Source organism: Hypanus sabinus, chromosome 6 (assembly GCF_030144855.1).
Source record: "Hypanus sabinus isolate sHypSab1 chromosome 6, sHypSab1.hap1, whole genome shotgun sequence".
In the NCBI taxonomy this organism is placed as follows: Eukaryota; Metazoa; Chordata; class Chondrichthyes; order Myliobatiformes; family Dasyatidae; genus Hypanus; species Hypanus sabinus.
This window is the reverse complement of record NC_082711.1, coordinates 161,235,789-161,263,394: the sequence shown is the minus strand read 5'-3', so window position 1 is coordinate 161,263,394 and position 27,606 is coordinate 161,235,789. Positions and strand designations below refer to the sequence as shown.

Below are 27,606 nucleotides of genomic sequence, written 5' to 3'. Positions count from 1 at the left end.
TGAGAGTCATTTATCAATCCTCTGGATTGATCTCAACTCACCCCTTCCAGGCTACTGGAAGTTTAAACCACCGACCGACTCACTGGTGTCTTTCATTGACCAAAACCATCTTGAGTCTGACTGTGTGTCTGTGACGGTCCTTGTAAATAGTAAACAAGCTGCAGAGAAACCATAACATTGATTGTCCATCAAATAACTCCACCTCTCTCACCATAGTATCCAAGCAACTCTGCAGTCAGCAGAAATCCAACAGTGTCCAAAAGTCAGTCTCATTCTCGTAGTGTTTTAAAGTGACAGTGGTATATAACAGAGGAAAGAAGAAAAAAAAGTGTCAGATCTGAGGCCCACAACAAATGCTGCCAGGGATGACTAAATGGCCTTGAAAACTTTGCATTATATCCTTCATGAGTTCTGGTATTTCTACATAAAAAATATTTGGTGTGGATACAGCAAATTAAAAGGTGAGTTTGTTTAGAAAATAAAGGGGAGATGTTCTGGTGTGAGCAGTCCCTAATGATGAATGGAATAATGGAAGATATGGAGATCTTAAGGAACCTTGGGGATAGGGTGAAATGAATGTTTTCTGATGAGGTTAGACTGAAGACATCATGGCTGATTCTTCCAATCTAATCAGCCTATTATACCTACTAGGGTGGTCCAGTTGCCTGCCATAATCAAAGGTTCGATTATCTTTATCATTATGATGGTTCAGTCATCCCACATCTCTACTTAGGGATCTAGTTGTGTATCTCCAGCAATGGGAGCTAAATGGTAGGAAGGGTGCCAGTGGTAAGCTAAAGAAGCTTCATTTCATAATGCCTCGGAATGGCATCTCAGTTTTAAAGGTTTTGCCCTGGTTAAGATTTCCACTGCTATGCTGTGAGGTAGTTTATATTAGCAGTTTTCTGTAAAAGCAATGTGCCATTCTGTAAAAGCAATGTGCCTTTCTGTAAAGTATGTTATGGCTTCGGCTAAGATAAAGACCCATGTTGTCCAAATTAGGAATGTGAATCAGCCAATCAGGAACGTGGGATGTGAGAGAAGGTTTTAGAGAGATACGGATAAGAGTTTTCTGAAGGACAGTAGTCTGATTTGGAGTCTTTTTGGTGGGAGCTGTGGAGTGAGACAGAAGGAAAGATGCTGCAGAATGCTGTAGGAAGGAGAATCCCCATTGACAGAGTGCTTTGTGTAGATGAATGGCTTCAAGGAGGAGGGCCAATACTCCTGAGGGAGAGCCAGTTTATTCGAGATGGTCTTCAAGGGGAGTTTGAAGAAGTGGTGGGTGTTTTCACACAGAGCGTAGGATCAGTGCCATGAGTAATGATTATACTCAGCTTTGGAAGGGACAAGCTCCAATAATCACATGCACATTTAGATTGGTTTAAATGTAATGAGCCCTTCTATTTTTAAAATTTCTTTCTTTTCTTTTTCTTACTAAATGATAAAGCTGAAATCAGTAAATATACTTTCTTTCCAATTTTATACCGTGAACAATCTGTTATTTTTTGCCAATCAATAATTGTGTATGGGCAGTAATTAAACAGCATTTGCCCAAACTGAGGTTTCTTTAATCAGAACATTATGATGTTCCTACTTGGTTGAATCTCAAATCATACCGATCCTAGATGTATATTGTTTATGACAGGTGGCCTTCTCACCACTGATTCACATGGCTGTTAGTAGGGTTAACTAACAAGCCAAGTTTGTATACGAGCCCGGCGAGAGGGTTACAAAAGTCTCTAACTTAAATTCCCTAACTCAAATACTGGGTTCAGCAAGAGCGCACTCACACGAACACTCTGCAGTTTGTACATTTGGAAATTTTTCTTCTGATTATAAATACACCAAAGTCCCTCCATTCAAAAGTGCTGAAGGTTCCTTGGGCTAGAGTTAGTTGTACAATATAGAATTTAAAAAATCACTGGGAAACCATTTCTGATTACAAAACAGTAATAGTTTTGATGTACAGTTAATTTGCATTGAATATACCCTTTAAGCTATCAAACTGATTAAAAGGAGAACTTAACTTTAGTGGTTAATTTCATCCAAGATATTTTGTGGCATCCTTTGATAATTCAACTGACCAATTGAAAGTTAGAGTGAATAACATTCCGACCACTGCATCTAATCCCCTCTTTCAATACACAATTTAGACAAACAATTAAAACTCAAGCTGGCAGATTGTGTGCACATGTTTCAGCAGCAACTTCTAATATTGTTAAAATAGAATCGGCATGATTCCAGCACAAAACTGAACAAAAAATCATTTATGGCATTGTTTGTGTGCTTTTTCCTCTTGTAGTATTTATTGCATCTATTTGTGTTTCTGAGATAAATCCATGGGAAAATACAAATGTGGCTTTCAGTAGGAGTACATGATAAATATCATAATATTCTAAAGAAATAAAGCTGTATATTTTAGGTATGGTAATTTATCAGACAAATAGGAAGGGAGTATTATTCTCCAATCAAAATACAAAAAAGGAAGGCCAAATGTGTTTGCAACAAAAAATTGTTACATCTTTTAGGTGCTAAAAAGAGTAATGAAGGATATGGACTTATTAAAAACACTAAGGGAATGGAGGGGAAGATAATAATTTTGCACAGCTATTGTTCACCAGGCTAGGAATATAGACAGAAAGTCTTTTGCTGGGTTCTTCATTTTGTAACTTGCTTTGGTATAAACTCTAATGTGGTGCAGATGGGTATATTTTCACATTATTTGAATGTTCCCATTGTTTCATATGTACTTGAAACATGAAAATTAATTATATGGATGCAAATCTTGAATGGGCTGGCTGGTGGTGTATGGCATCAGCACTGGACTTCGAGGCGGATGGTCCAGAGTTCAAATCTGGCCGAGTCCCAACCTGGGCAACAGCAGTATCAGTGTGGTAGAAAGGCCCGGCAATCTACTTCTGTACCTTGCCACAAAACCCAATGGACAACTACTCTACGCATATGGTCGCCATGAGTTGACGATGACTCGATGGCACTCAACAACAAAAACGAATCATGAATGCAATGGGATAATGTTATGTATTGCTCTAGAGAGCAAGGTTGCTGCTTTAAATTATTTCTAGAGCATTCTTTGTTTTCAGCAGTGAATGGTTTACAAAGAAGTTGTACAATCCCCCCTGGATTATCTGTAAACACTTTTTTTTTGTTATTTACAATGCAGTAACAGTTTTAGAGATGGTTTAGTTTGACCTGTATAATATCGGTTCAGTGCAATCATCAAAAACTCAACTGCACTATTGGCTCAGCTGCAGTTCCAGCTTAAACTACAAGTTTCTGCTTTGCTCTTTTTTTTTAACTTCTTTCCAGAAAACTGGACAAATTGGAGCAACGAAGTGAGTCACCTTATCCAGGTGAGTACATTTTGTTAAAATGTAAGCAGGAAAAAAATGAAGAAGCTGTAAATAACTTCATGAATGTATTCCTGTAACTCGTGTTCCACATTAAAATGTTGATGGCTGCCTTGCTTCCCATCATTACAAAGAAAATATTGCTTTAAAAAACTCTTTAAAGTTTTGAATCAGTTAAGTAGCATTTCAGAATGTTTTAAAGTTGTTTAATATCTATCATACAATTATAGGAGTTTTTCCTGTTCACTTAGTCTTCTTTATGATTTATGCATATTAGGAATATTAGTTCTGTTATAATATTTTTGTTAGCTATCTTTGTTGCTTTTCAACCATTTCAGTATTGATTCAATGATCCCAGTCTACAGTCATTTTCCCAATCTATCTTCCCCAATATATGAATGGACAATCAGTAGGGAAATATTTCTATCAAATGTGCAGTTATGATATTCCTAATACAGTAATGGCCATCTGACTGACTGCACCTTACCTTTTTGCAGCATTTTCTATGATAGCCTAATTGGGACAGGGGACAAAGAATATGCAGAGTCCAATTAGATATCAAATTAATACACAAAAATGCAAATATTACATGAAAACTGAAAAATTTGAAAGACAACTGTGAGCATGTCAAGATCTTTAAAAAGCATATAAAGAATAAATTTCAAATGCTCCAAGTACATAATAAATTAGCCTACTGTTGCCTTGATGAATTTAGTATGAATTATAAGCCTTTTCTGTTTCAATTACCATTGGCGTACCAAGTCTTTCCCACATTGTCAAATAAAAGGAATATTGGAAGAACTAGTCTCCTAAGTATAGCTATTATTTTATATTAGTGTACACTAATTTTTAGTGTTTATTTTCCTCAGTATCATATTGCAGGAGCCCATTGCACATTTGAACATCTTTTGTTATTCTCTGCATGTTAAATAAAAATCTGAAGTGCTTATTAATAAATGCATGAAGATAGCTTTCATAAGGAAGCAAAAATTTATATGAATGTAGTTCCTTAGAAGTACACAATGGAATAATCCAGAAAATATATTATAATATCTATAAAAGTCATGCAGTTATTGTGCATACATTATTCATTAATTTAAAATCACCATTAGATGATCGTACAGCCCTTCAGCCCACATTGTCTTTGTTGAAAACAATGCCATATTAAACCAGTACATGATCTACTTTTGCCCATACCCTACATATTCATGTTTCTATTTAGTAATCTCTTAAGTGCCATGATTGTATCCACTTCGACATCACCTCTGGCCATACATTCCAGGAACCTACTACTTTCTACATAAAAAATAACTTGCACTGCACTTCTTTAAATTTTAAACCCATCACCTTAAATCCATATCCTTCAGTATTTTGCTTTGCTAACCTAGGAAAAAGTTTACATTCATCCACACTACCTGTGCCTTTGATCATTTTATAATCTTCCATCAGTCCTTCCCTCAGACTCCGATGCTCCAGAATAAGCAAGTTTATACAAATTCTCCTTATAACTCGTACTTCTAATCCAGGTAATATTCTGATAAACAACTTCTGTAGCCCTTCCAAAACCTCTACATCCTTCCTGTAAAAGTATAGCCGTAAACACACACAATACTCCATGCTTGGCCTAAACAAAGTTTTCTATAGTTGCAACTTGACTTCTCAGAAAATCAGAATCAGGTTTAATATCACTGCCATAATAATGTGAAATTTGATAACTTTGCGGCTGCAGTACAATGTAGTAAATAATAATAGAGAAAGAAACCGTGAATTACAGTATGAGTAGGTATATTAAATAGTTAAATTTAAAAGTAGTGCAAAAGAGAGTATTCTTATACTCAATGAAGGCAAGCATACTATAAATTTATACTATTCAAAGAGGTAACAGTATATTATATGTATAGACTAAAGTTACTAACATAGAGTGAATTTGATTTACTTTCTTTTCTGCAGAAAAAACATGGGTGATTGGTCATTACTTGGCCGACTCCTAGTTGAAGTTCAGAACCATTCCACAGTGATAGGGAAGATATGGTTGACAGTGTTGCTGATCTTTCGTATTCTGCTGGTCACGTTGGTTGGCAATGCAGTATACAGAGATGAACAGTCCAAATTCAAATGTAATACCCTCCAACCAGGATGTCATAATGTTTGCTACAATGCATTTGCTCCTATCTCTCACCTAAGATTCTGGGTTTTCCAGATTGTCCTGGTTTCAACCCCATCCATTTTCTACGTAGTGTATGTTCTACACAAAATAACACATGACGAAAAACACGAGGTGAAAAAAATAACAAGCAAGCTGGAATTACCAAACAAATCTATATCTCATGGAATTCTCCCAGAAGATGAAATTGTAGCTCAAAGATCTGATGTCGCCAACTCAGAGGGAACTGAATTTGATCTAAGACATGGAGAACATGAAGCTGGGAACATAAAGATTAAAAGGAATGGTGACCCTCTCTATCTTTCAAACAACATTTTATCTGTGTATGTCATCCATGTTATGCTGAGAGCTGTTTTGGAGATAATATTTTTAATGGGACAGTATTATTTGTATGGATTTAAAGTTCCTTGTTTGTTTGTTTGTTGGACCTATCCTTGCCCAACCAAAACAGACTGTTTCATATCTAGAGCAACAGAAAAGACCATTTTTTTGAACTTTATGTTTTGTGTCAGCCTTGCATGTTTTTTGCTGAACATTATTGAGCTCCATTTTCTGGGCTGGGTCTACACTGCACGGGTGTTGTGCATTACTTGTTCACCTTGCTGTAAAAAGAAAAAGAAGAAAGCAAAGGACTGGTATTCAGACCAAAATCCTCTCCTAACACTAAAAAATACATTTTACGACAACTTAATATTGAAGTCATCTGTAGAGTTATTGCAGCATCGACCAGTTTACCCCCCACATCAGGCATCAGTTTCAATTGAATCTGAATCATTAGAAAGTGTCAGAAGGAATTTTGATGTCAAGATGCAGCATGGAAACTTTAGCAAATGTGGGAAAAACAAGAATGTTTGGCTTTAAAATATCAAAGATTACAGGTTCATTAAATTCAAAGTAGCCACAAAACGTTTGATGTAAATGTAACAAATCTGTCACCAGTAAGCAGAATAGAGCAACTAAGCTAACTGAAAAGTTTGGTCTGTTACTGCATTTCCCTTTTGTTATGTTGCAAAAGACATTTCAAATGATAATAAATTAAGAAAATACACTCAATTGAAACTATAATTGAAAGACTAAACATGTGAAAACCTCAATAAAGCTCTCTTTCCATAATAAATTCCATGTCCCTAGAAAAGTGCACTTGAAAACTCAGAATTCACTTCACCAAAATTTTCTAACCAGTGAAGTTCAATGTTAAGATTTTCAGGTTATTCAGTGGTTTTAAAATTCATAATTTCCCATTACATTTATTTATCTGGAAACTTTTATCTACTTTCTTGAATTAACTTATTCTACATATTAATTCATGAATTATCTTTTTCTAACCTTATTTCTTGGAAGGACCCAACTCCAAGAAGCAACCTGTAGTATCAAATCCAATGGGATCACTAACATTTTATAATCTAAATCAAAAATACAGTAGATGATAGAAATATGAGATTAAACAAAAAAATGCAAAGAGAAGCAGCAAAATCATTTTATTTGTTTTTAAGTCAAAGTTTTTTGATCAGAATAACAGTTGAAATGCTGCCTCTGAACAAAGTCTTGCCTGCTTTTACTTTTCATTCAAAAGGAGTTTTGGTTCTTTTCACTATTAAAATATTTATGGACTTGTTCTCTTTGCCTCATTAGCTGAATTATATTTTTCTTGTTAGCTTTAAATATGATCTCTGCATTTGATTTAATAAACAAACTGCCAATTGATAAAGAGAATCTACATTATCCTTCTTAGACTGACTTCATTAAGCACAACACCACCGATATGTACATTTAAGTTATTATGAAAACCAATAATTCAGAGCTAAACTGGACTGATTCAGGAAAGCTTTAACTGCATACTTAAAAAGATTTTGGGAACATGTAGAACAAGGGCTAGAACATTAAAAAATTTTTGGACCATTCGAGGAGGATGTTTGGATGATGTCTCTTGGGTTAAATCAAAAATTCAAATTGAAGCTGATAATGCTTTGTCAAGTAGACTTGTTGAGGGTTACTGAACCAAGATTGTGATTATACTTAAAAAAAATCGGCTGTGATCTATCTGAATAGTGAAATAGTCTAAGGGGTTGGATGGCCTATTTCTTTCCCTATATTTCTTTGCCTTTGGTTTTAGCACATTAAATAATATCAATTTCTGTGTCTACAAAACCTTTATAAACAACCAGAGAATTTTTGACTGAAGTCTCAAATGGAGTCTTGTCATATGGACAAGTACATGTATACCCAGAGGCAAAGAAAACTCACATCAGCATCACATACACATATAATTATACAAGCAGCATTCACACGAGAAACATACATGATACTCAAGTTTTTACAAGAAAACTCAGTTTGAACAATAAAATGTGCAACGCAGTCGAAGTGTTAATAATGTTGCTAAACTGTAATGATTAGGTCTTTGTTGCTTGGTTCAAGAGCCAAATGGTTGAAAGGAAGTAGCTGCCCTCATGAAGTGGGACTTCAGGCTTCTGTACCTTCTGACTGATGGTAGCTCAGAGAAGATAGTATAGACCATTGTGTAACCACCATTTCCCTTCAGCCCTGGCTGTCTGGGACACTCTTACCCGATTTCAGCATCCAGAAAATGTGCATTCCAGAATTGATAATCATCTGGTTCCCATGGACCAATACCATTAAGCAAGGGGTCATTGGATCTCGGGTTGAGAATCCCTAGTCTAAACAGATTTGCTCAGAAAGGTAAGTGGTTGAAAATAAAACATTAGAATAATGTAATGGAGAATAAAGGAGGAGAGTACAATGTTTTATTCTACAATTGAAATTTGCCAAAGCCAAAGTAAGTATTTAAATTATATCCTGACAGTTGGCAACTAAAATAAAAACATTGTTCTACTCTTTTGCCATAAGTTTTGTCACTCTGATGTTAAAAAATGCTATACATTACCCAATGACATTAGTGAGAATTAAAAGTAACAATAAGAAATAAAACATTTATGCCATTGGAAAAAAAATGAGGGGGCTCCAAGTGATGTGCATTAAAATCAAAATCAACAAGCAAGAAGGAAACAAAATAGATATTAATGCAACAACTATTTGTAATAAATTCCATTCAGAAAGAAACTGAATTTACATAGTGCCGTTTACAGCCATAGGAGTCCCCCAAATTCCATATAGAAAATTGAGTGCTTTAAAGTAGTAGGAAGTGCAGGACTAATTTGCATATGCAAAAGTGAATGATACAAATGAAGCAAATGACAATTATTCTTACTTGCTGCTTTGGGCATCAGTGTTAGTCTGGTTACCAAGAAGATCATTCATTGAATATTACCATTAGACTTTCAAGAGATTAGGTAGATTTTGGTCCCACATTTCATATCCAATATGGGTATGTTTTTAATTCTCAAAGATGGATTTGCATGATGCAAAAACCAGAATGTCATCAGTCCTGAAGTTGGTTACAGAAGCAAGTCGTCTGTACTCGTTATTGCCTTCTGAATAAACATCAAGTTTATTTGGTGTGATCTGAACAAAGCTAATTTGTAGAGGAGAATAAATTCGATTCTTCATGGTGAGGACATGTGTAATGAGATCCATGCCATAAGGGTTCACATATGTGGGGATTAGTGGAACAAGTTTGACCTACAGAGAAAAAAAATTGTATATGGGTCCCTTGAAATAAAATGGAAAATGTTGGAAATTCTCAACAGCATCCATGCAGGGAGAAACTATGTTAATATTTCAGATCAATTACCTTAGAAATCCATGACAACTAGCCAAGCCAGGTCTTTGCTTTTATTGAAAACACCAAAGCGCTCAGTCCATCATTATTTCAGTTTCAAAAGAAAGCCAGTGTTGTAAACAAACCAATATGCCATTCAAATCGTTGTAAAACTCAATTAATTAATTAATTAGTACTTACTGAAGTTTGCATTACCATTTAATTGGAAACAGACCGTTTGCTAGGTCCAAACTGATGCAAAGTACACACTTCTGCAAAATCAAAACTCCTGAGGAGATCATTGCAAATTTGTCTCCAAAGTTAAACTCCATGAGATCAAGCATCAGCATGATATATCATCTGACTACAATTTCTGTCTTTATATCTATGCTTCTGTGCACATTGCAGAAACCCCAAAGTTGCTGAGTTACATGGGAAAATATTGGAAACTTAATTGTAATAGCCTGGCCATTATGTTTTAATAAAAATAATAAAAATTGTTAATTAGACCATTTTGTATTTTTCCTGGAAGAGAGCACAGCAAAGTATGATTAACTACAATATATACTGATAGAGGAAGAATTACTGGATCTGAAAGGGTTAAATTGTACTTAAGACTGGTTACATATATTTTGATTACATATACTTGTATTGGGAATGTTGAGAGTAACTTAAGTTAAATGATTAAAGGGATGGGTAAAGGGAACCTGAAGATTTCTGATGGAGAAACTAGAATTATTAATACTTAAACTGAACTACTAAACTGTATAATGAGGAAGCAAATTTTCGCACTTGAGCAAATCCAGAACATGCTCAACGCATGCCTGAGTATGCAGTGTCAACTGTAATTTTCAAAATGATAGATTAGGGAAGGACATCAAGAGGTCATGATCATAGGCAGCTAAAATGATCTTAAGTACAGCATTAATTTAATAGAATGACTGGAGGAGTTGAATGGAAAATTCCTAAGCTCCTTAGAAAGCTTGAAAATATTTCAACAGTAATATCCATGGACAGAAATAGAAGTTCATATTAATGTAATCTTGTAAAGTGTGCTTTCACTGCAATGGCTATTAGTTAGTTCAGACTTAATTTGCTGCAGTCTTAGTAAGTCAATTTAAATAGTTTGTGCCTGTAATGTACACAAACCAGTTGGTGACTGATACATATTAAGGCAATTAGATTTAAATTATAGACAACAGACAATAGACAGTAGGTGCAGGAGTAGGCCATTCAGCCCTTCTAGCCAACACCACCATTCACTGTGATCATGGCTGATCATACACAATCAGTACCCCCTTCCTACTCTCTCCCCATATCCCTTGACTCCGCTATCTATAAGAGCTCTATCTAACTCTCTCTTGAATGCATCCAGAGACTTGGCCTCCACTGCCTTCTGGGGCAGAGCATTCCACATATCCACCACTCTCTGGCTGAAAAAGCTTTTCCACATCTCTGTTCTAAATGGCCTACGCCTTATTCTTAAACTATGGCCTCTAGTTCTGGACTCACCCATCAGCGGGAACATGCTTCCTGCCTCCAGTGTGTCTGATCCCTTAATAATCTTATATGTTTCAATCAGATCCCCTCTCATCCTTCTAAATTCCAGTGTGTACAAGCCTAGTTGCTCCAATCTTTCAACAAATGACAGTCCCGCCATTCCGGGAATTAACCTAAGCTGCACTCCCTCAAAAAGCAAGAATGTCCTTCCTCAAATTTGGAGACCAAAACTGCACACAATACTCCAGATGGGGTCTCACCAGGGCCCTGTACAGCTGCAAAAGGACCTCTTTACTCCTATACTCAGTTCCTCTTGTTATAAAAGCCAGCATGCCATTAGCTTTCTTCACTGCCTGCTGTACCTGCATGCTTGTTTTCATTGACTGATGTACAAGAACACCTAGATCTCATTTTACTTCCCCTTTTCCTAACCTGACTCCATTTAGATAGTAATCTGCCTTCCTGTTCTTGCCACCAAAGTGGATAACCTCGCATTTATCCACATTAAACTGCATCTGCCATAGATTTGCCCACTCACCCAACCTGTCCAAGTCACCCTGCATTCTCATAACATCCTCCTGACATTTCACACTGCCACCCAGCTTTGTGTCATCAGCAAATTTGCTAATGTTACTTTTAATCCCTTCATCTAAATCATTGATGTATATTGTAAACAGCTGCGGTCCCAGCACCGAACCTTGCGGTACTCCACTGGTCACAGCCTGCCATTCCAAAAGGGACCCGTTAATCACTACTCTTTGTTTCCTGTCAGCCAGCAATTTTCAATCCATGTCAGTACGATGTGCCCCCAATACGATGTGCCCTAATTTTTCCCACTAATATCCTATGTGGGACTTCATCAAAAGCTTTCTGGAAGTCCAGGTACACTACATCCACTGGCTCTCCCTTGTCCATTTTCATAGTTACATCCTCAAAAAACTCCAGAAGATTAGTCAACCATGATTTTCTCTTCATAAATCCATGCTGACTCGGACTGTTCCTTCTACTGCTATCCAAATGTGTAGTAATTTCCTCTTTTATAATTGACTCCAGTATCTTTCCCACCACTGATGTCAGGCTAACTGGTCTATAATTCCCTGTTTCCTCTCTCCCTCCTTTCTTGAAAAGTGGGACAACATTAGCCACCTTCCCATCAGCAGGAACTGTTCCTGAATCTATAGAACATTGGAAAATGATTACCATTGCGTCCATGATTTCTAGAGCCACCTCTTTAAGTACCCTGGGATGTAGACCATCAGGTCCCGAGGACTTATCAGTCTTCAGACTCAACAGTCTATCCAACACCGTTTCTTGCCTAATATAAATTTCCTTCAGTTCATCCTTTACCCTAGTTCCTTTGGCCACTATTACATCTGGGAGATTGTTTGTGTCTTCCCCAGTGAAGACAGATCTAAAGTACCTGTTCAACTCATTTGCCATTTCCTTGTTCCCCATAATAAATTCACTCGTTTCTGTCTTCAATGGCCCAGTTTTGGTCTTAACTATTTTTTTTGCTATTCACATACCTAAAGAAGCTTTTACTATCCTCCTTTATATTCTTGGCTAGTTTACATTCGTACCTCATTTTTTCTTGGTGTATTGCCTTTTTTGTTATCTTCTGTTGCTCTTTAAAAGCTTCTCAGTCCTCCGGTTTCCCACTCATCTTTGCTATGTTATACTTCTCTTTTATTTTTATACTACTCTTTACTTCCTTCATCAGCCACGATTGCCCCTTACTCCCCTTAGGATCTTTCTTCCTCTTTGGAATGAACCGACCCTGCACCTTCTGCATTATTCCCAGAAATACCTGCCATTTTTGTTCCACTGTCTTCCCTGCTAGGGTATTGTTCCATTGAACTTTGGCCAGCTCCTCCCTCATAGCTCCATAGTTCCCTTTGTTCAACTGTAATACTGACACATCCGATTTTCCCTTCTCCTTCTCAAATTGTAGGTTAAAACATATCATATTATGGTCACTACCTCCTAATGGTTCCTTTATCTCGAGGTCCCTGATCAAATCCGGTTCATTGCACAACACTAAATCTAGAATTGCCTTCTCTCTGGTAGGCTCCAGTACAAGCTGTTCTAAGAATCCATCTTGGAGGCACTCCACAAACTCCCTTTCTTGGGGTCCAGTACAATCCCAATTCTCCCAGTCTACCTGCATGTTGAAATCCCCCATGACAACTGTATCATTACCTTTGCGACATGCCAATTTTAACTCTTCATTCAACTTACACTCTACATCCAGACTGCTGTTTGAGGGCCTGTAGATAACTCCCATTAGGGTCTTTCTACCCTTAGAATTTCTCAGTTCTATCCATACTGACTCTACATCCCCAGATTCTATGTCCTCCCTCGCAAGGGACTGAATATCATTCCTCACCAACAGAGCCACCCCACCCCCTCTGCCAGTCAGTCTGTCCTTTCGATAAGATGTATATCCTTGAATATTCATTTCCCAGGCCCTGTCCGCTTGAAGCCATGTCTCAGTTATTCCCACAACATTGTACTTGCCAATTTCCAACTGAGCCTCAAGCTCATCTACTTTATTCCTTATACTTCGTGCATTCATATATAATACTTTTAATTCAGTACTCCCCTCTCCTTTCATATCAATTCCTATTTCACTTGGCCATACTGTATGATCTTTTCTTGAGCTTTCTACTCCATTGATTCTGTTGTCCTTTTTAACTTTTCTTATTTTCACTTTCCCTTTAATTCCATCCTTATATTTCCAGTTCATCCCCTCCCCCCCCCCCCCCACTACTTAGTTTAAACACATCCGTGTTGCAGTGGCGAACCTGTCTGCCAGAATGCTGGTCCCCCACCTATTTAGGTGCAACCCGTCCCTTTTGTACAATTCATCCCTACCCCAAAACAGATCCCAGTGGTCCAAGAATGTAAGTCCTTGCTTCCTGCACCAGTTCCTCAGCCACACATTCAGATCCATTATCTCCCTGTTCTTGCCCTCTCCAGCACGAGGAATTGGAAGCAAACTAGAGATAACCACCCTGGAAGTCCTGCTTTTCAGCCTTCTTCTGAGTTCTCTGACGTTCCGCTGCAGATGCCAATATTAACTTTAAACAACATGAGATTCTGAAACTATGTAGTAGAAATAATTTCAGAACATCTGTCCATGAGGTTCTAATTACTCCCAACTGATAAGAATTTTTACCTCCTTATTTTGCGTTGAATGTGCACAACAGGTGTGGCATAGATAAACATGCTGGAATGCTAATCAAATATTTGATGACACAATGCAAAAGTAGAACTTGCAATAAACTTGGCACAGAGATTGCACAGAAGTGAAGAATACAGACCCAGGACAGTCAAAAGCCATGCACCATTTTAATGATGGCTCCTTCATGTTGAGATAGTGTTGAGTTGGAAAGGGATATTCATCTCCCCAAAACAGGAAGAAGCTAAAAAATAAACAGGCAGATCTGGAGATGTTCCAGGAAGTCAGCAGCAAAACATTATGCCATATTGCAGGCTTTAGTATGGGAAATGGTTCAATGCTCGTGATGCTGAGAACAGTTGTGCATTCACCTTGATCTGGCTATGGCTACCATCACACTTACTAAGAAGACTGCTCCTGATTGTATTAAATCTCCTCCACCCTTCATTCCATGAACTTTCCTGTAATACCATTTCTGCTTCCTCTAATCATTATGCAATTTGATGCCAAAGGCTGGAAAATCATCCTCACCAAAAACACTACAAGCTACGAAGTGATCGCGGTTCTACTCATCTGATGTGACATTTCTTGATCTTTTTGTTAAATCCACTCATATTTTTAATGAATAACTAAAATTCAAATAAAAATATATCCCAAAATTTTGTCAGTTTTGTTTTTACTAAATAAGATACAACATTCTGAAAAATATTGTAATCTTTCTAATTGCATCTACTCTCAAAGGGGAAGATTTATTGCTTTGCAAAAGCTTATATTTAGAAATTTTAGAAGTTAACAATTATCAATTAGATAGAAGAGAGTACAAAATATATTTTGCTTTCAAAATGAGTCAAATTTATTACAGTAAATTGGCTGATTCTTTCATTTTCTCTGTTTTTAAATCTCAGTGCACATACCATCGAGCCAATCCACATGTGGCATTCTGGCATTATAACTCTCTGCACCTGAGTGATCATAACCTAATAGTTCTATTGATATTGTGAGCTGCAGTAGAATGCTCTGTGGGGATATATACTGTAGGACCATTAGGTTGTTTTTTTTTAATTGTGCAGTAGATTTTCACTGTCTGTTCAGAGTACAGGACATACGTATCAATAAAAAAAGGATATCTCATCAAGATTCCTAGCTCATCAATACAGCCAGTCATTTCATAGTATAAAGATGGTGGTTGGAGTGCTTTGGAGCTGCTTTCAAATGTTAAAATACAGGTTTAATCTCATCCATCTTAATTTAGCCAGCATGGTTGGATGCTTGCAACACACACAAAAATGCTGGAGGAACTCAGGATTGCTTGGATTCGCTTGGATTTCCAGCATCTGCAGATTTTCTCTTGATTATGCTTTGTGCTTAAAAATGCACCATATTTCAAGATATAGTGCACAGTGACACAATTCATATTTTTAAAAAAGTGTTAAACATTTTATATAAAATAGAAATTAATTCCAATGAAATTAAAAATGTAATTTTCGATAAATCAAGCAAACAGTAAAACATTTGTTTTAATATTGTCACCGCTATGATCAAATTAAGGTGGCTTCCAATTTTAGTTGCACTAATACAGAAATCTACAATAGATTTTATAAATAGAAAATTATAAATCATAGAATGTAGGCCTTCAGCCCACATTATCAATGCTGGTGACATTCAGGAGCTATTCCATTAGAAACACTCCCTGCCCTTTCCCATAGCCCTGTTGATTTCCCTAAATTAAGTACTTTGCCTTTTCTCTTTTGAAAACTACAGCACTTCTGAGTCTGCTATCAATTTTCTGCAACTACTTTTAAGGTCTTCTGTCATTTATCTTCAGTCTGTGACTGTATATTGGCTGTTCTTGAAGGAGAAATCAATTCTTTCTGCTTCATCAAACTTTTGAATACCTCCTGAAAGCTTTCTTTTGATTTTCCATATTCTTAAAATAACACTTGTAGATTCTGCACATAATTGAACACTTTACTCCTCCCACTCCCCAATCCCTCATCCTGGGTATTTTTCACATGGATCAATCTCTTTCCATGCAACTTTGATTTGCTTCTTACAGGGCGATTCTTCAATTTATACATAAATTTCCAGGGTGAGACATAACCTGTGCTTCACAGAACCTTCGACAACCTCTTTGCTTTTCTATCCTGTGCCTTCTATTTGAAGTCAATAATCTGTATGTTTATCATTAACTCAGTAAACTAGCCCTACTAACTTTAAAGGGCTGTGTGATGTGAATTTCAACCTTCTTGCCCCTGCAGGTTTGTATCATTTAGTTTACATTGCAACTAATCGTCTTTCACTCAATGTTTAAAAGAAAGGTAGTGAATACTTCCAAATTCACACAGTCAGAGTCTTCCACTTGCGGAGGGGATTGGTAGGTCTTACTAATTCTTTAGGAGTTGTATTCTGCATACATACTTCAATAATAAAATGAAACCGAACCTTTTTTCTGAATTTGCAGTATTGTGTTGTGTTTCATTATGCAATGACCTGTTGCACAGAACTCTAACCTGCAGATTATGTTTCTATTCCTCCGGCACAAATATCGCCAGCTGAGTGAAATGCAGTTTCGTAATCTGTAAAGAAATTATACTGACAAACACAATTCATGCTGACAAATACCACTTTCAGAGAAGTTCAGATAGAGGCCAGTAATGACTTGCAAAAACAGACTTTAGGATGGGTGACCAGCAGGAAGAAAATTGGGAGTGTTCAGTGTGAAATGACTCTTCCATTGTTGAACAAGGCTTCCTGCAAATTCCTGTGGGAGCATCTTTAAGAAATTAATAAAGATCTATAATAAAGATCTATAAATTTAACTTAGTCTTGACAATGTTAAATGTGGTTGCCTGTGACTCATTTCCACATAGGTCTGTCATCTGCTTGCCCAGTGAGAGTTAAAATCTGTCCATCCATCTCTGTTTAAATGCTTCTTCAGCCTAGCTGAGTAACTAACCTTTGTTTACAGAAACAATCGAAAGATCATAATGGACATGTCTGCCAATATAAATGTGGTTTATTTGCATTCTCATTCATCTTAGCATAAATTAAACCGCATACCCAACAGAGATTTCATGTTAACAAAAAATATTTATGTGATCAGTTCCTCTTGCCATTTCAACAAATATTTCAGTAAACAGAAACATTTTGATTTAATATATTGTGATTTCACAAAAAGGAAATACCAAAATAAAAATGCATGCAGCTGTCCCAGAAACGTGAATGTCCCATGTGCATTCATACTTTGCCCAGATGAAGAAATTAGACCTTAGCATACACAGGTTATTTCTGAGAACTGGGCATATCTACATCTTATGGACGTAAATTTCAAAATAAAGCTGATCATAAAAAATTATGTCATAAAGGGAAACTAGTGGCGTATCATGGCCGTGGCAGTTGAAAATAATGCTTTTGAGAGTTATTCTACCTCCAGCATTTGGTCACAACCCTAATGGTCGTGGCTTTCAAGTGTGCATTTAAGTGTCCTTTGAACGTGAGGAATGCTCCAGCCTTTGCCAGCTCTTTTGGAAATGAATTCCAGACTCCTACCATCCTTCAGGTTTACAAAATGCTTGCTTCATCTTCCCTCCAATCCTCATATCAGTTACTTTAAGTCACTATTTCCTGTTGTTTGACATTATACAATAACTCTTTGCAATTTAGTCCAGCCAGACTCCTCATAATTTCTTCAATTAAGTCTCCATTCAGCCTCCCATGTTCCAAACCACCCATGCTTATCTGATCTTCCCTAATAGCTGCTATTTACCAATCCTGCCAACATATTCAGAAATATTCTTTGCACACTCTAGAGTATAATGACTTCTTTCCTGAAGTGTAGTGAACAGAAATGTATGTTATGCTGTGGAAAACTATCATTGCACACAGCTCTTGCATGGACAAGTGATTCTGCAGATGCTGGAAATCCAAAGTAACACTCTGTCAGTACCTCCAGTTGAACTCTGTCTTTTTGTGTGTTTCCCCAGCTGTCAGTCTGTGGTTTTGTATTACCATGTGCTCCTGCTCTACTCCAGCCTCTGTATTACTGAATACGCTGTCTCTCATTATTACCTGTATTGCTGCCACCTGTGTCTCATTGTGCTCCACCTATCATCTGCCTCTCTGTTTATTGCTCAGTGTATTTCAGTCCTGTGTTTTCACCTGCTTGTGCCAGTGAATTGCCCTGAGTTTTTCTAGCATTTGTATCTGTACTCTGTCTGAATATTGACTCTGCCTGTTTCCCAATTCTGGTTTTTGAATTTCTCTGATGTTTTGATCTCTGCCTGAACTTTGATGCTGACTTTGTTTGCACCTTGGGATTTGTTACTCAATTAATATCATTGTGTGTACAGTACTGGGTCGGCAGTTGGACCCCTGCTCTAGTGTCCTGACACAGACACAAAATGTTGGAGGAACACAACAGGTCAGACAGGACCTATGGAGAGAAATAAGCAGTTGACATTTTGGATGGAGACCCTTCATCAGGGTTGGATAGCTCTTGCTCAACCTTTTTGCACCTCCTAAATTAATTACCTCAAACTTCCCTAGATTAAATTCTGATGTATTCACTTGCATTTCTTCCAATCTGATGTACTGAATTCAGTGTTCACAATATGGTCTCCTCTGGTTTGGAGAGGGAAAAAACATAGATAAGTGATTGCTTTGTGAAACATCCTTTGACCATAGGGCAACCCAGGGCTTTCCATTGCCTGCATATTTAATTCTTCATCCTACTCCCACCCCAATCTATTGATCTGTGGTTCCCCATACTGTCACAGTGAGGTCCAATGCAAGCTTTGAAAACACCAGCTTACTTTCCATCTGAGCACCTTTTAGTCTTGACTCAGAATTGAATTTGATAACTTTGAATAACTTGGTTTCTCAGTCTGTATCATCAGCTATCTGTTATATTAGCTATTTTTATTATTTCCTTTTCTGTCAGGAAATCTGCTGTGAATGGACCCAAGCCCAGCTGCATAGAGAGGAGGGTTGATCAATGAGGCTAGCAACCACATTCTGTCAAAAACCCAGAGCTACAGAAACGTCAACTGAATCTCCAAAGACCTCATCCCTGGGAGAGGAAGTATGTTTGCCTCGTTGGACTACACCTGGGGACAACTTGAAAGACAGGTCTGGGATAGAGGACTCTGGCAAATTGCTTTTGGTGGCTTACGCCCAGTGAGTGTAATGGGCGTAAGCAAGTTTACCTGCAGGGAGTGGGTGGCTTACCCACCTTGCCTTGCAGGGCAAGACTGATGCTCAACATTTCACAACTTACATTTTCTTTTGCCTGTGTTCTCGCAGTTCCCATTCACTTATTGACCTGATAATCTTGCTTAAAACTTATCCCCAGGGCCATCCCAGTTTTAGTTTGTCAGAGGCACTCCATCTTGTTACCCTCCCTGAAGTTTTAGAAGCTCCTCGGTCTGTTGAAGGGATCTGACCTGAAATGTTGACCCTGTTTCTCTTCCCACAAATACAGTATTTCCAGCACCTTTTGTTTTGTTTGAAAATTTTAAAATGATTTTTGATGTCTCTGCAATTTCTTCCATTATTTAATTAAGCAGCATGGAATACATTTCACCTGGGCCCAGTTATTTATCACTTTCAATAATACTTACTCTTTTACTATGTTTTTCCCTTCTGATCCTTGACTACAACTTTTTGTACCAGCTCAGCTTTCTGTTATATAAAACTCTTGCAATTCCACAAGGTTCATATATAGTCACACTATAACACTACAGCACAGAAACAGGCCCTTTGGCTCATTTAGTTGGTGCTGAAATATTAATCTGTCTGGTCCCTTCCTTGCACCTGGACATTGGGGTTGGCTTCTTGATCTCCTGATCTAGAATGGCTAACAATTAAATGTAGACCATTCTATTTGCCTTGAGAGTTCTCATCTGTGATCCTGACTGCAGTTTACATACAGCCAGCAGCCGATTATAAGCAAGCATTCGCAAAAATGCACAATGCACACTGTACACAAGAAATGATCCATCCTGACACACTTCAAATTATAGTCGATGACTTTAACCAGGTCTGTTTGAAGAAACCCTTCCCATGTAACCTGTTGCACCAGAGGACCCAACACACCAGACCACTGCTATACTACAGTAAGGAATGCCTATCGTTCCTTCCAGAGACTGTACTTTGGCAAGTTGAATCATTTGGCTGGACTCTTGCTACCAGTATATAGACAGAGCCTAAAGAGCAAGGCTCCAGAGATCAAGACAACCAAGAGGTGGTTGCAGGACACTGAGGAACAGTTACAGGATTCTCTAGAGGCAATAGACTGGGCCATGTTCAAGAACTCATCCGAGGAACTGAATGGATACATCAGGGATGATACCGACTTTATCGAAACAGCTGTGGATGGGTGTGTCCCCATGAAATCATTCAGGGTTTTCCCCAATCAGAAGCCCTCAATGAACAATGAAATTCAGAAACTGCTCAGAGCCAGATCAGAGGCACCCAAGTCTGGAGATCAAGAATGCTACAAGGGGTGCAGGTATGATTTCTGGAAAGCCATATCTCAAAGTGGAGTTTCTGGACAAGACTGGAATCAACAAGAGATTCTCAACAACTGTGCCCCCTACAAAGCTAAAATCTTGCAACACTGGGGACAACATAGCTTCGCTTCCAGATGAGCCCAATGCCTTCTATGCTCACTTTGACTATCAGAACAGGGAAGAACTATTGTTCACCCCCATATCTGCCGATAATCCTTCGGTTTCAGTGTCTGAAGATGATGTGCAGGCTGCCTTCAAGAGAGTGAATCAAGGAAGGGATAAGGTCCTGACAGAGTACCTGGCTGAGTACTGAAGACCTGTGCAAACAAACTGGCTGATGCATTCAGGGATATCTTCAACCTCCTGCTATCTGTGTGTGTGATAACCACCTGCTTCAAGCAGGCCTCAATTATACTGGGGCCCAAGAAAAACATGGTAACCTGTCTAAGTGTCTATCGCCTGGTGTCACTTATATCCACAATGTGTTTTCAGAGGGTGGTGTTGAAGCATATCAGCTCCTGTCTGAATGATGAAATGGATCTGCTCAAATTTGTCTACCAGGTCAACAGGTCTACAGCAGATGCTATCTTGTTGGCTCTTCACACAACTCTGGAACATCTGGACAGCAAAGATGCATACAGCAGGATGCTCTTTATCAATTACAGCTCAGCATTTAACACCATCATCCCCTCAAAACTAATCAGTAAACTCAAAGACCTGGGCCTCAATACCCCTTGTGCTATTGGATCCTGGATTTCCTCACTTGTAGACCCCAGACAGTATGAATGGCAAAAATGTCTCTACAATCTCCGTCAGCACAAGCACACTGCAGGTGTACTTAGCCCCTTGCTCTGCTTGCTTTACACTTATGACTGTGCGGCTAAATATAGCTCCAACACCACATACAAGTTCGCTGATGAAACCAGTTGTGAGCTATATCAAAGGGGATGATGTATCAGCATATAGGAGGGAGATTGAGTGGTATAATAACAACAACCTTACACTCAATGTCAGTAAGATTAAGGAACTGATTGTTGACTTCAGTAGAGGGAAACCAAAGGTTCATGAGCCAGTAATTGGAGGATCAGAGGTGGAGAGGGTCAATAACTTTAAATTATTGGGTGTCACTATCTCAGAGGATGTCTCCTGGATCATCATAGAAAAAACATAGAAAACATATAGCACAATACAGGCCCTTTGGCCCACAAAGCTGTCCCTACCTTAGAACTACCTAGGCTTTACCCACAGTCCTCTATTTTTCTAAGCTCCATGTAGCCATCCAGGAATCTCGCAAAAGACCCTATCATTTCCGCCTCCACCACCGCCTCTGCAGTATAAATATTATTGTGAAGAACGTGTGACAGCACCTCTACTTCCTCAGGAGTCTGCAGAGGTTCGGCATGTCATCAAAAACCTTGGCAAACTTCTATAGATGTGTGGTGGAAAGCATGTTGACTGGGTGCATTAGAGCCTGGTATGTCTTAAAGTGGAAAATGTTGCAAAGGTGGTGGATTCAGCCTAGTATATCACAGATAAAACCCTCCCAACCATTGAGAACATCTACAGGAAATGTTGCTATAGAAAAGCAGCATCCATCATCAAAGATCCTTACCACCCAGGCCATGCTCTTTTCTCGCTGCTGCTAACAGGTGGAAGGTACAGGTGCCCCAGGATTTGCACCATCGGGTTCAAGAACAGTTACTACCCCCTCAACCATCAGGCTCTTGAACAAAAGGAGATGGCTACACTCTGTTAAGGACTGTTATATTGTTATTTCATGCTTGTTATTTATTGTAATTTATTTATATTTGCATTTGCACAGTTTGTTTACAGTTAACAGTTCCTGATGGCTACAGATAGGTTATTGTTCTATAGATTTGGTATGTCCACAGAAAATGGATCTCAAGGTTGTATGTAGTGACATGTATTACTCTGATAATAAATTTTACTTTGAGCTTTGAAGTTTGGACCATAGCCCTCCAATCTATATACCTATTTAAATTTCTCTTAGATGTTGAAATCGATCCTGCATTCCCCACTTCTGCTGGCAGCTCGTACTGTGCTCTCACCACCCTCTGAGTGAGGAAGTTTCTTTTAAACATTTCCCCTTTCACCCTTAACCCATGGCATCTAGATCTAGTCTCACCAACATCAATGGAAAAAGCCAGCTGATGCTTACCCTGTCTATGCCCCTCATAATTTTGTATACCTCTACTGAATCTCCCCTCATTCTCCTATGCTCCAGAGAATGAAATCCTAAACTATTCAATCTTTTCCGATAACTCAGGTCATCAAGTCCCAGCAACATTCTTGTAAATTTTCTCTTCATTCTTTCTATCTTGTTGATATATCTCCTGTAGGTAGGTGACCAGAATTGCACATGATACTCCAAATTAGGCCTCACGAATGTTTTATACAACTTCACCATAACATTCCAGCTCCTTGGTATTCCATATAAGGTTCATGTGATTCCCTGTTTTGTTTTGCCTTGCCTTACTCTCACTGTACCTTGTGATCTGCATTGCTTTAAATGTGCCAGTACTGACCCATTAGATTTAGCAGATTATGTTCACCATGAACACTTCTTGGATGTTCCTATTGGTATTTTCAGTGACTCATTAGTCTAATAAAATTAGCTTTAGTAAAATTTGAAATGTTTTCTACTTTTACATAAGTATGCTAAATCTAACAGAATTTCGATCACTATCACAAATATTATCTCTAAACTCCTTTTGTCTATCCTGCCTCATTCTTTAAAACTAAATCTAGGTTAGTACCTTTCAATACCTGCCCTTGGTTGTGTCTGTTACATGTGGATTTCAGGAATTCTATGCTGTATGGAAGCCTTTAGAAAGGCACATGAACAGGCAGAGAGGGATGGATATGGGCCATATGTATGCCAATCAGAATAGATTAAATTGGCACATAGTCAGCACAGACATCATGTGCTAGAGGGTCTTTTCTGTGTCATACAGTTCTATAATCACTGACCACTTTCTTATGTATACCCGTGTACCAAATCGTTAGTGCAAATATCTAATCAGCCAATTATGTGGCAGAAACTCAATGCATAAAAGCATGCAGACATGGAAAAGAGGTTGAGTTGCTATTCAGACCAACCATCAAAATGGGGAAGAATTGTGATTTAAGTGACTTTGATCATGGATTAATTGTTGGTGCCAGAGGAATGGTATGAATATATTAGAACCTGCTGATTTCCTCTAGAGTTAACAGAAAATGATACAAAAAGAAAAAAAAAATCCTGTTCTGTGGGCAAAAATGCCTTCTTAATGAGAGAGGTCAAAGGAGAATGGCCAGACTGGTTCAAGCTGACAGGAAGGTGACAGTAGCTCAAATGATCATGGGTTACAACACTGATGTGCAGTAGAGCATCTCCAAACACACAGCATATCCAACCTTGAAGCGGATGGGCTACAGAATCCGAAGACAATTGGGTACAATAAAGTATTTAATAAAGTGGCCATTGAATACATATGACTTCTGTGGTGACTTTATCCCAATGAATTATAAAAGGGGAATAATTTCATCTTAATGAATGAACATCATGATTCATAATGAACATTGAAGATATGTACTTTATATTGAGTTTGAGGTCCCTATATTAGTAATAAATAGGAATAAGCAAGAATATGGATAAAATACTCCAGCTGATAACATTGTTAAAGATTATTGAATTTATTTTAAAGTCTAGAATTAGGGCCATTGGTCACTTAAGTCTGAGGAAGAGTTTTGTCTCTCAGCAAATAGTCCATTTTTAGAATTCTCTTTCCTAAAAGCTGTGGGTACAGAGCCGCTAAGTATATTAAAGGCTGAGATCAATTGATCTCTGCACTACAGTTTAATCAAAGGTTATGGGAATCACTAGGAAGATAATCTATATAACCAAAGAATCAGATCAGCCTGACTTCACTGTAGGACAGCCTCAATCAGGAGCTGTATAGTCTGATTGTACTCATATTTCTTATGCTGCAGTGTAATTAAAATATTTGTACATAAGAAAATACAGAACAAAATGAACAATTTTCAGTTTTACAGCTACCTCTCTTTGTATTAGTTATTTATTTTTTCTATTTCTTATTGTAATTTACAGTAATTTATTTTTTATGAATCACATGGTATTGTTGCCGCAAAGCAATAGATTTCACAACATATGTCAGTAATAATAAACATGAATCTCATTTTGATTCCTTCAAATTATCAACCAATCAACCCAAAGAAGTTCTTCTAAAATGTAATCACGAACGAAAGAAGTCTGAAGATGCTGGAAATCTGAGCAATACTCACAAAATGCTGGAGGAACTCAGCAGGCCAGGCAGCTTCGATGGAAAAGAGTAAAGAATTGACGTTTCAGGCTGAGACCCTTCCGCAGGACCAGAGAAAAAGAGATGAGGAGTGGAGATAAAAGGTGGGGGAAGGGAGAAATACAAGCTGATACCCTCCCTCTCCTGCTCTCACCTATCACCTTGCGTTTCTCCCTCCCTTCCACCTATCTTTTAACTCTACTCCTCAACTTTTTTTTTTCTCCATTCCTGTTGAAAGTCTTAGCCTGAAACGTCGACTGTGCTCTTTTCCATAGATGCTGCTTGGCCTGCTGAGTTCCTCCAGCATTTTGTGTGTGTTGCTTCTGAAATGTAATCACTTGTAATCTTTGGCAAACACAGCAGCCAATAGCCTGCACAAGAGTCACACAAATGACAAAGGGATAATGGGAAATTTTGATCAGACTATCAGGAGCTATCTCTTGCCATTTAAAAATAATGTTTTGGAACCTTTTGCAATGATCTGTGTGGTAGAATGCTGCAGAGTACTGACAAATAGAAGAAGCAATAATTTACCATTCATCCAATCAGCTTGATATAGTACCACAATGACCTGTTAAGTCATGAGCTCAGATCTCAATTTGAGAACTTCTGGAAAAATCTAATATTCTTAAAAAACAAACTATAAAGATGATGAAAAGTCAACTTGTTTACAAATTTCTTCTTTCCCTGGTCTAACTTACATGAGACTCCTGTTTTGTAATATATCTGTCCACTTTTTGTTATTTGAAACAGATTAGCATGTCTCAATTTTAAGAAAAGCAATAAATGTCATTCCTGCCAGCAAAGCTCACCTCCTGAATAGTAGAAAACAAAAATATGTTTTGAAGACATTTATTCAATCTCCTCTAAGTCCACTGGCCTTGGTGCTAGATTCTCAAATCTTTTCAAAACAATTGTGTTTCATTTTTCATCCTTGAGAACATCATTCAACATTGCTTTATATTGTATGAGTCTCAAAATTATATATGCTAACACATAATATTATTGGTGTCATGGTGTTTGTTTTGCAAGTAATCATTAAACCAATAAAAAAGCATTCTTTTTTAGAACAACGATGGAGGAAGAGGGTACAAAATTGATTTAGTTTCTAACTGTTGAATATCACAATTGGGTTGAAGTGACAATAGTCTGATTTGTTTTTGTCATTCATACTCACTGAAAATATACTTGCTTTGAAATGCATTTTCAGAATGACAAGAAAGAAACAATGAAGTTGTTGATTTGTTAGTGTCATCTATCTACGGCATTAAATTTTTTCTTGATTTTCAATGATCTCTTCTATTCCCAAGATTTCTTTTGATGACAAGAATGAATACAAATAACATCTAAAGAAGAACATAAATACTAAAAGCTGGCAAATTTAAGAATTTAAAACAAGGAGAAATTGGGAGAGTCTGGTTTTGGAAATATTATGAAATATTTAATGACAAGGATGAAAACATTGCGCTGTTCACATTCAGTAAGGTGTCACCTGATGGAAAAACAATGTACATTCATTACTGTGTGACTCACTATCCAGATTCACAATTGTGAAATAAATATCTATGTCATTCAATGCAATGGAATGTGCTAAGGAGTGATTAGATCTGTGTTCATTCCCATGATTACACACAATGAGTTCATATCTTAGGCATTTTCATTGAGTGAAGGCATTGAAGGAGGCAGAGATGCTTGGTAGAAATCAGAGGATGTCATCCTGTGCCATTAGTGACTACAGCTTAATCAGCTGACCTCACAGCTGTGAACACTGATGAAAAATAAATCTTTATTTGCCTTTGTTCATTGGTTCTAAACCAAAGACATTAACAATGCACACCATTGTGCATTAAATTCACTGTTCAATGAAGTACTTTGAACATCAAGTGGCCCAAATAATGGTGTTTGAAACCAAATTTATGATTCCCCACATATTTTTGAATAACTTTCACTTCTCTCCATTTTGAAAAAGTATCTTTATTTCAACCTCACCTGAATTTTGTTTGCTTTGGTGTTGTTGCAGATTTCCTTCCAGTGCCAAACCTAAGTCCCAAAGCAACACACACAAAATGCTGGAGGAACTCTGCAGGCCAGGCAGCATCTATAGAAAAGAGTACAGTTGATGTTTTGGGCTGTGACCCAAAGGTAGCCTGAGTAGTTTTATTTTTGTTTTGAGTGTTCATTCTTGTCTGTGGAGTGGTACCTGTCCTGTGCTTAGATCTCATCCCAATAAGGATTCCAATAAATGAGTTTTGATTAGCTGTAACTCTATTGCAAACGATAAACTATGTTATGCAATAGGGTTTCCCAACCTTTTTTAAGCCATGGACACCTACCATCAACCAAGGGGTACATGGATCCCAGGTTGGCAACCCCTGTAAATATGTTAGAACATTAAAAAGATCACTGCTAGACCCAACACATTATGCGTTGCATTAGAATGCAAAATATGACACTGAAATTCCAAAGCATAGAGTTTTGTCAAATTAGAGGAAGGGTAAGATCTTCAGAAATGCTGTCTGACCTGTTGAGTTCCCCTAGCATTTTGTATGTGCTGCTCCAGACTTTGTTTTACACGCCATTCATACAGATCATTTCATCGTATCAGGTCATTAAAGTAGTACAAGAGGAAAGCAATATAATAATGCGGAATAGTGATACTGCTATAGAGACAGTGCAGTGAAAGCAGACAAGAAAGTGCGAGGCCACAGCAAGGTAGATTGTGAGATCATGTTCATCTTATCGTACAAAGCAGCTGCTCATAGTTATACACTGTAACAGCAAGATAGCTTTTGCATTGATCTTTTTTCCTTTGAACATTCATTTATCAGTTGCAAAACTATTGGAGAGGTTGCCGAGGCACTTGGAAGGAAATCTAGGAAATCCCCA

At 37.8% G+C, this 27,606-nt stretch overlaps 2 protein-coding genes across 2 annotated transcripts in view; one reads left to right on the top strand and one right to left on the bottom strand.

The window, feature by feature from the left end:
• The window catches only part of LOC132396015 (beta-crystallin A1-2), a 118,795-nt gene that overhangs the window by 31,680 nt on the left and 59,509 nt on the right, over window positions 1-27,606 (bottom strand). The window lies entirely within an intron of this gene.
• Window positions 5,326-6,393, top strand: LOC132395206 (gap junction delta-2 protein). Its single transcript, XM_059971495.1, has one exon. It carries the CDS (start codon window positions 5,326-5,328, stop codon window positions 6,391-6,393), a length of 1,068 nt encoding a protein of 355 aa, XP_059827478.1.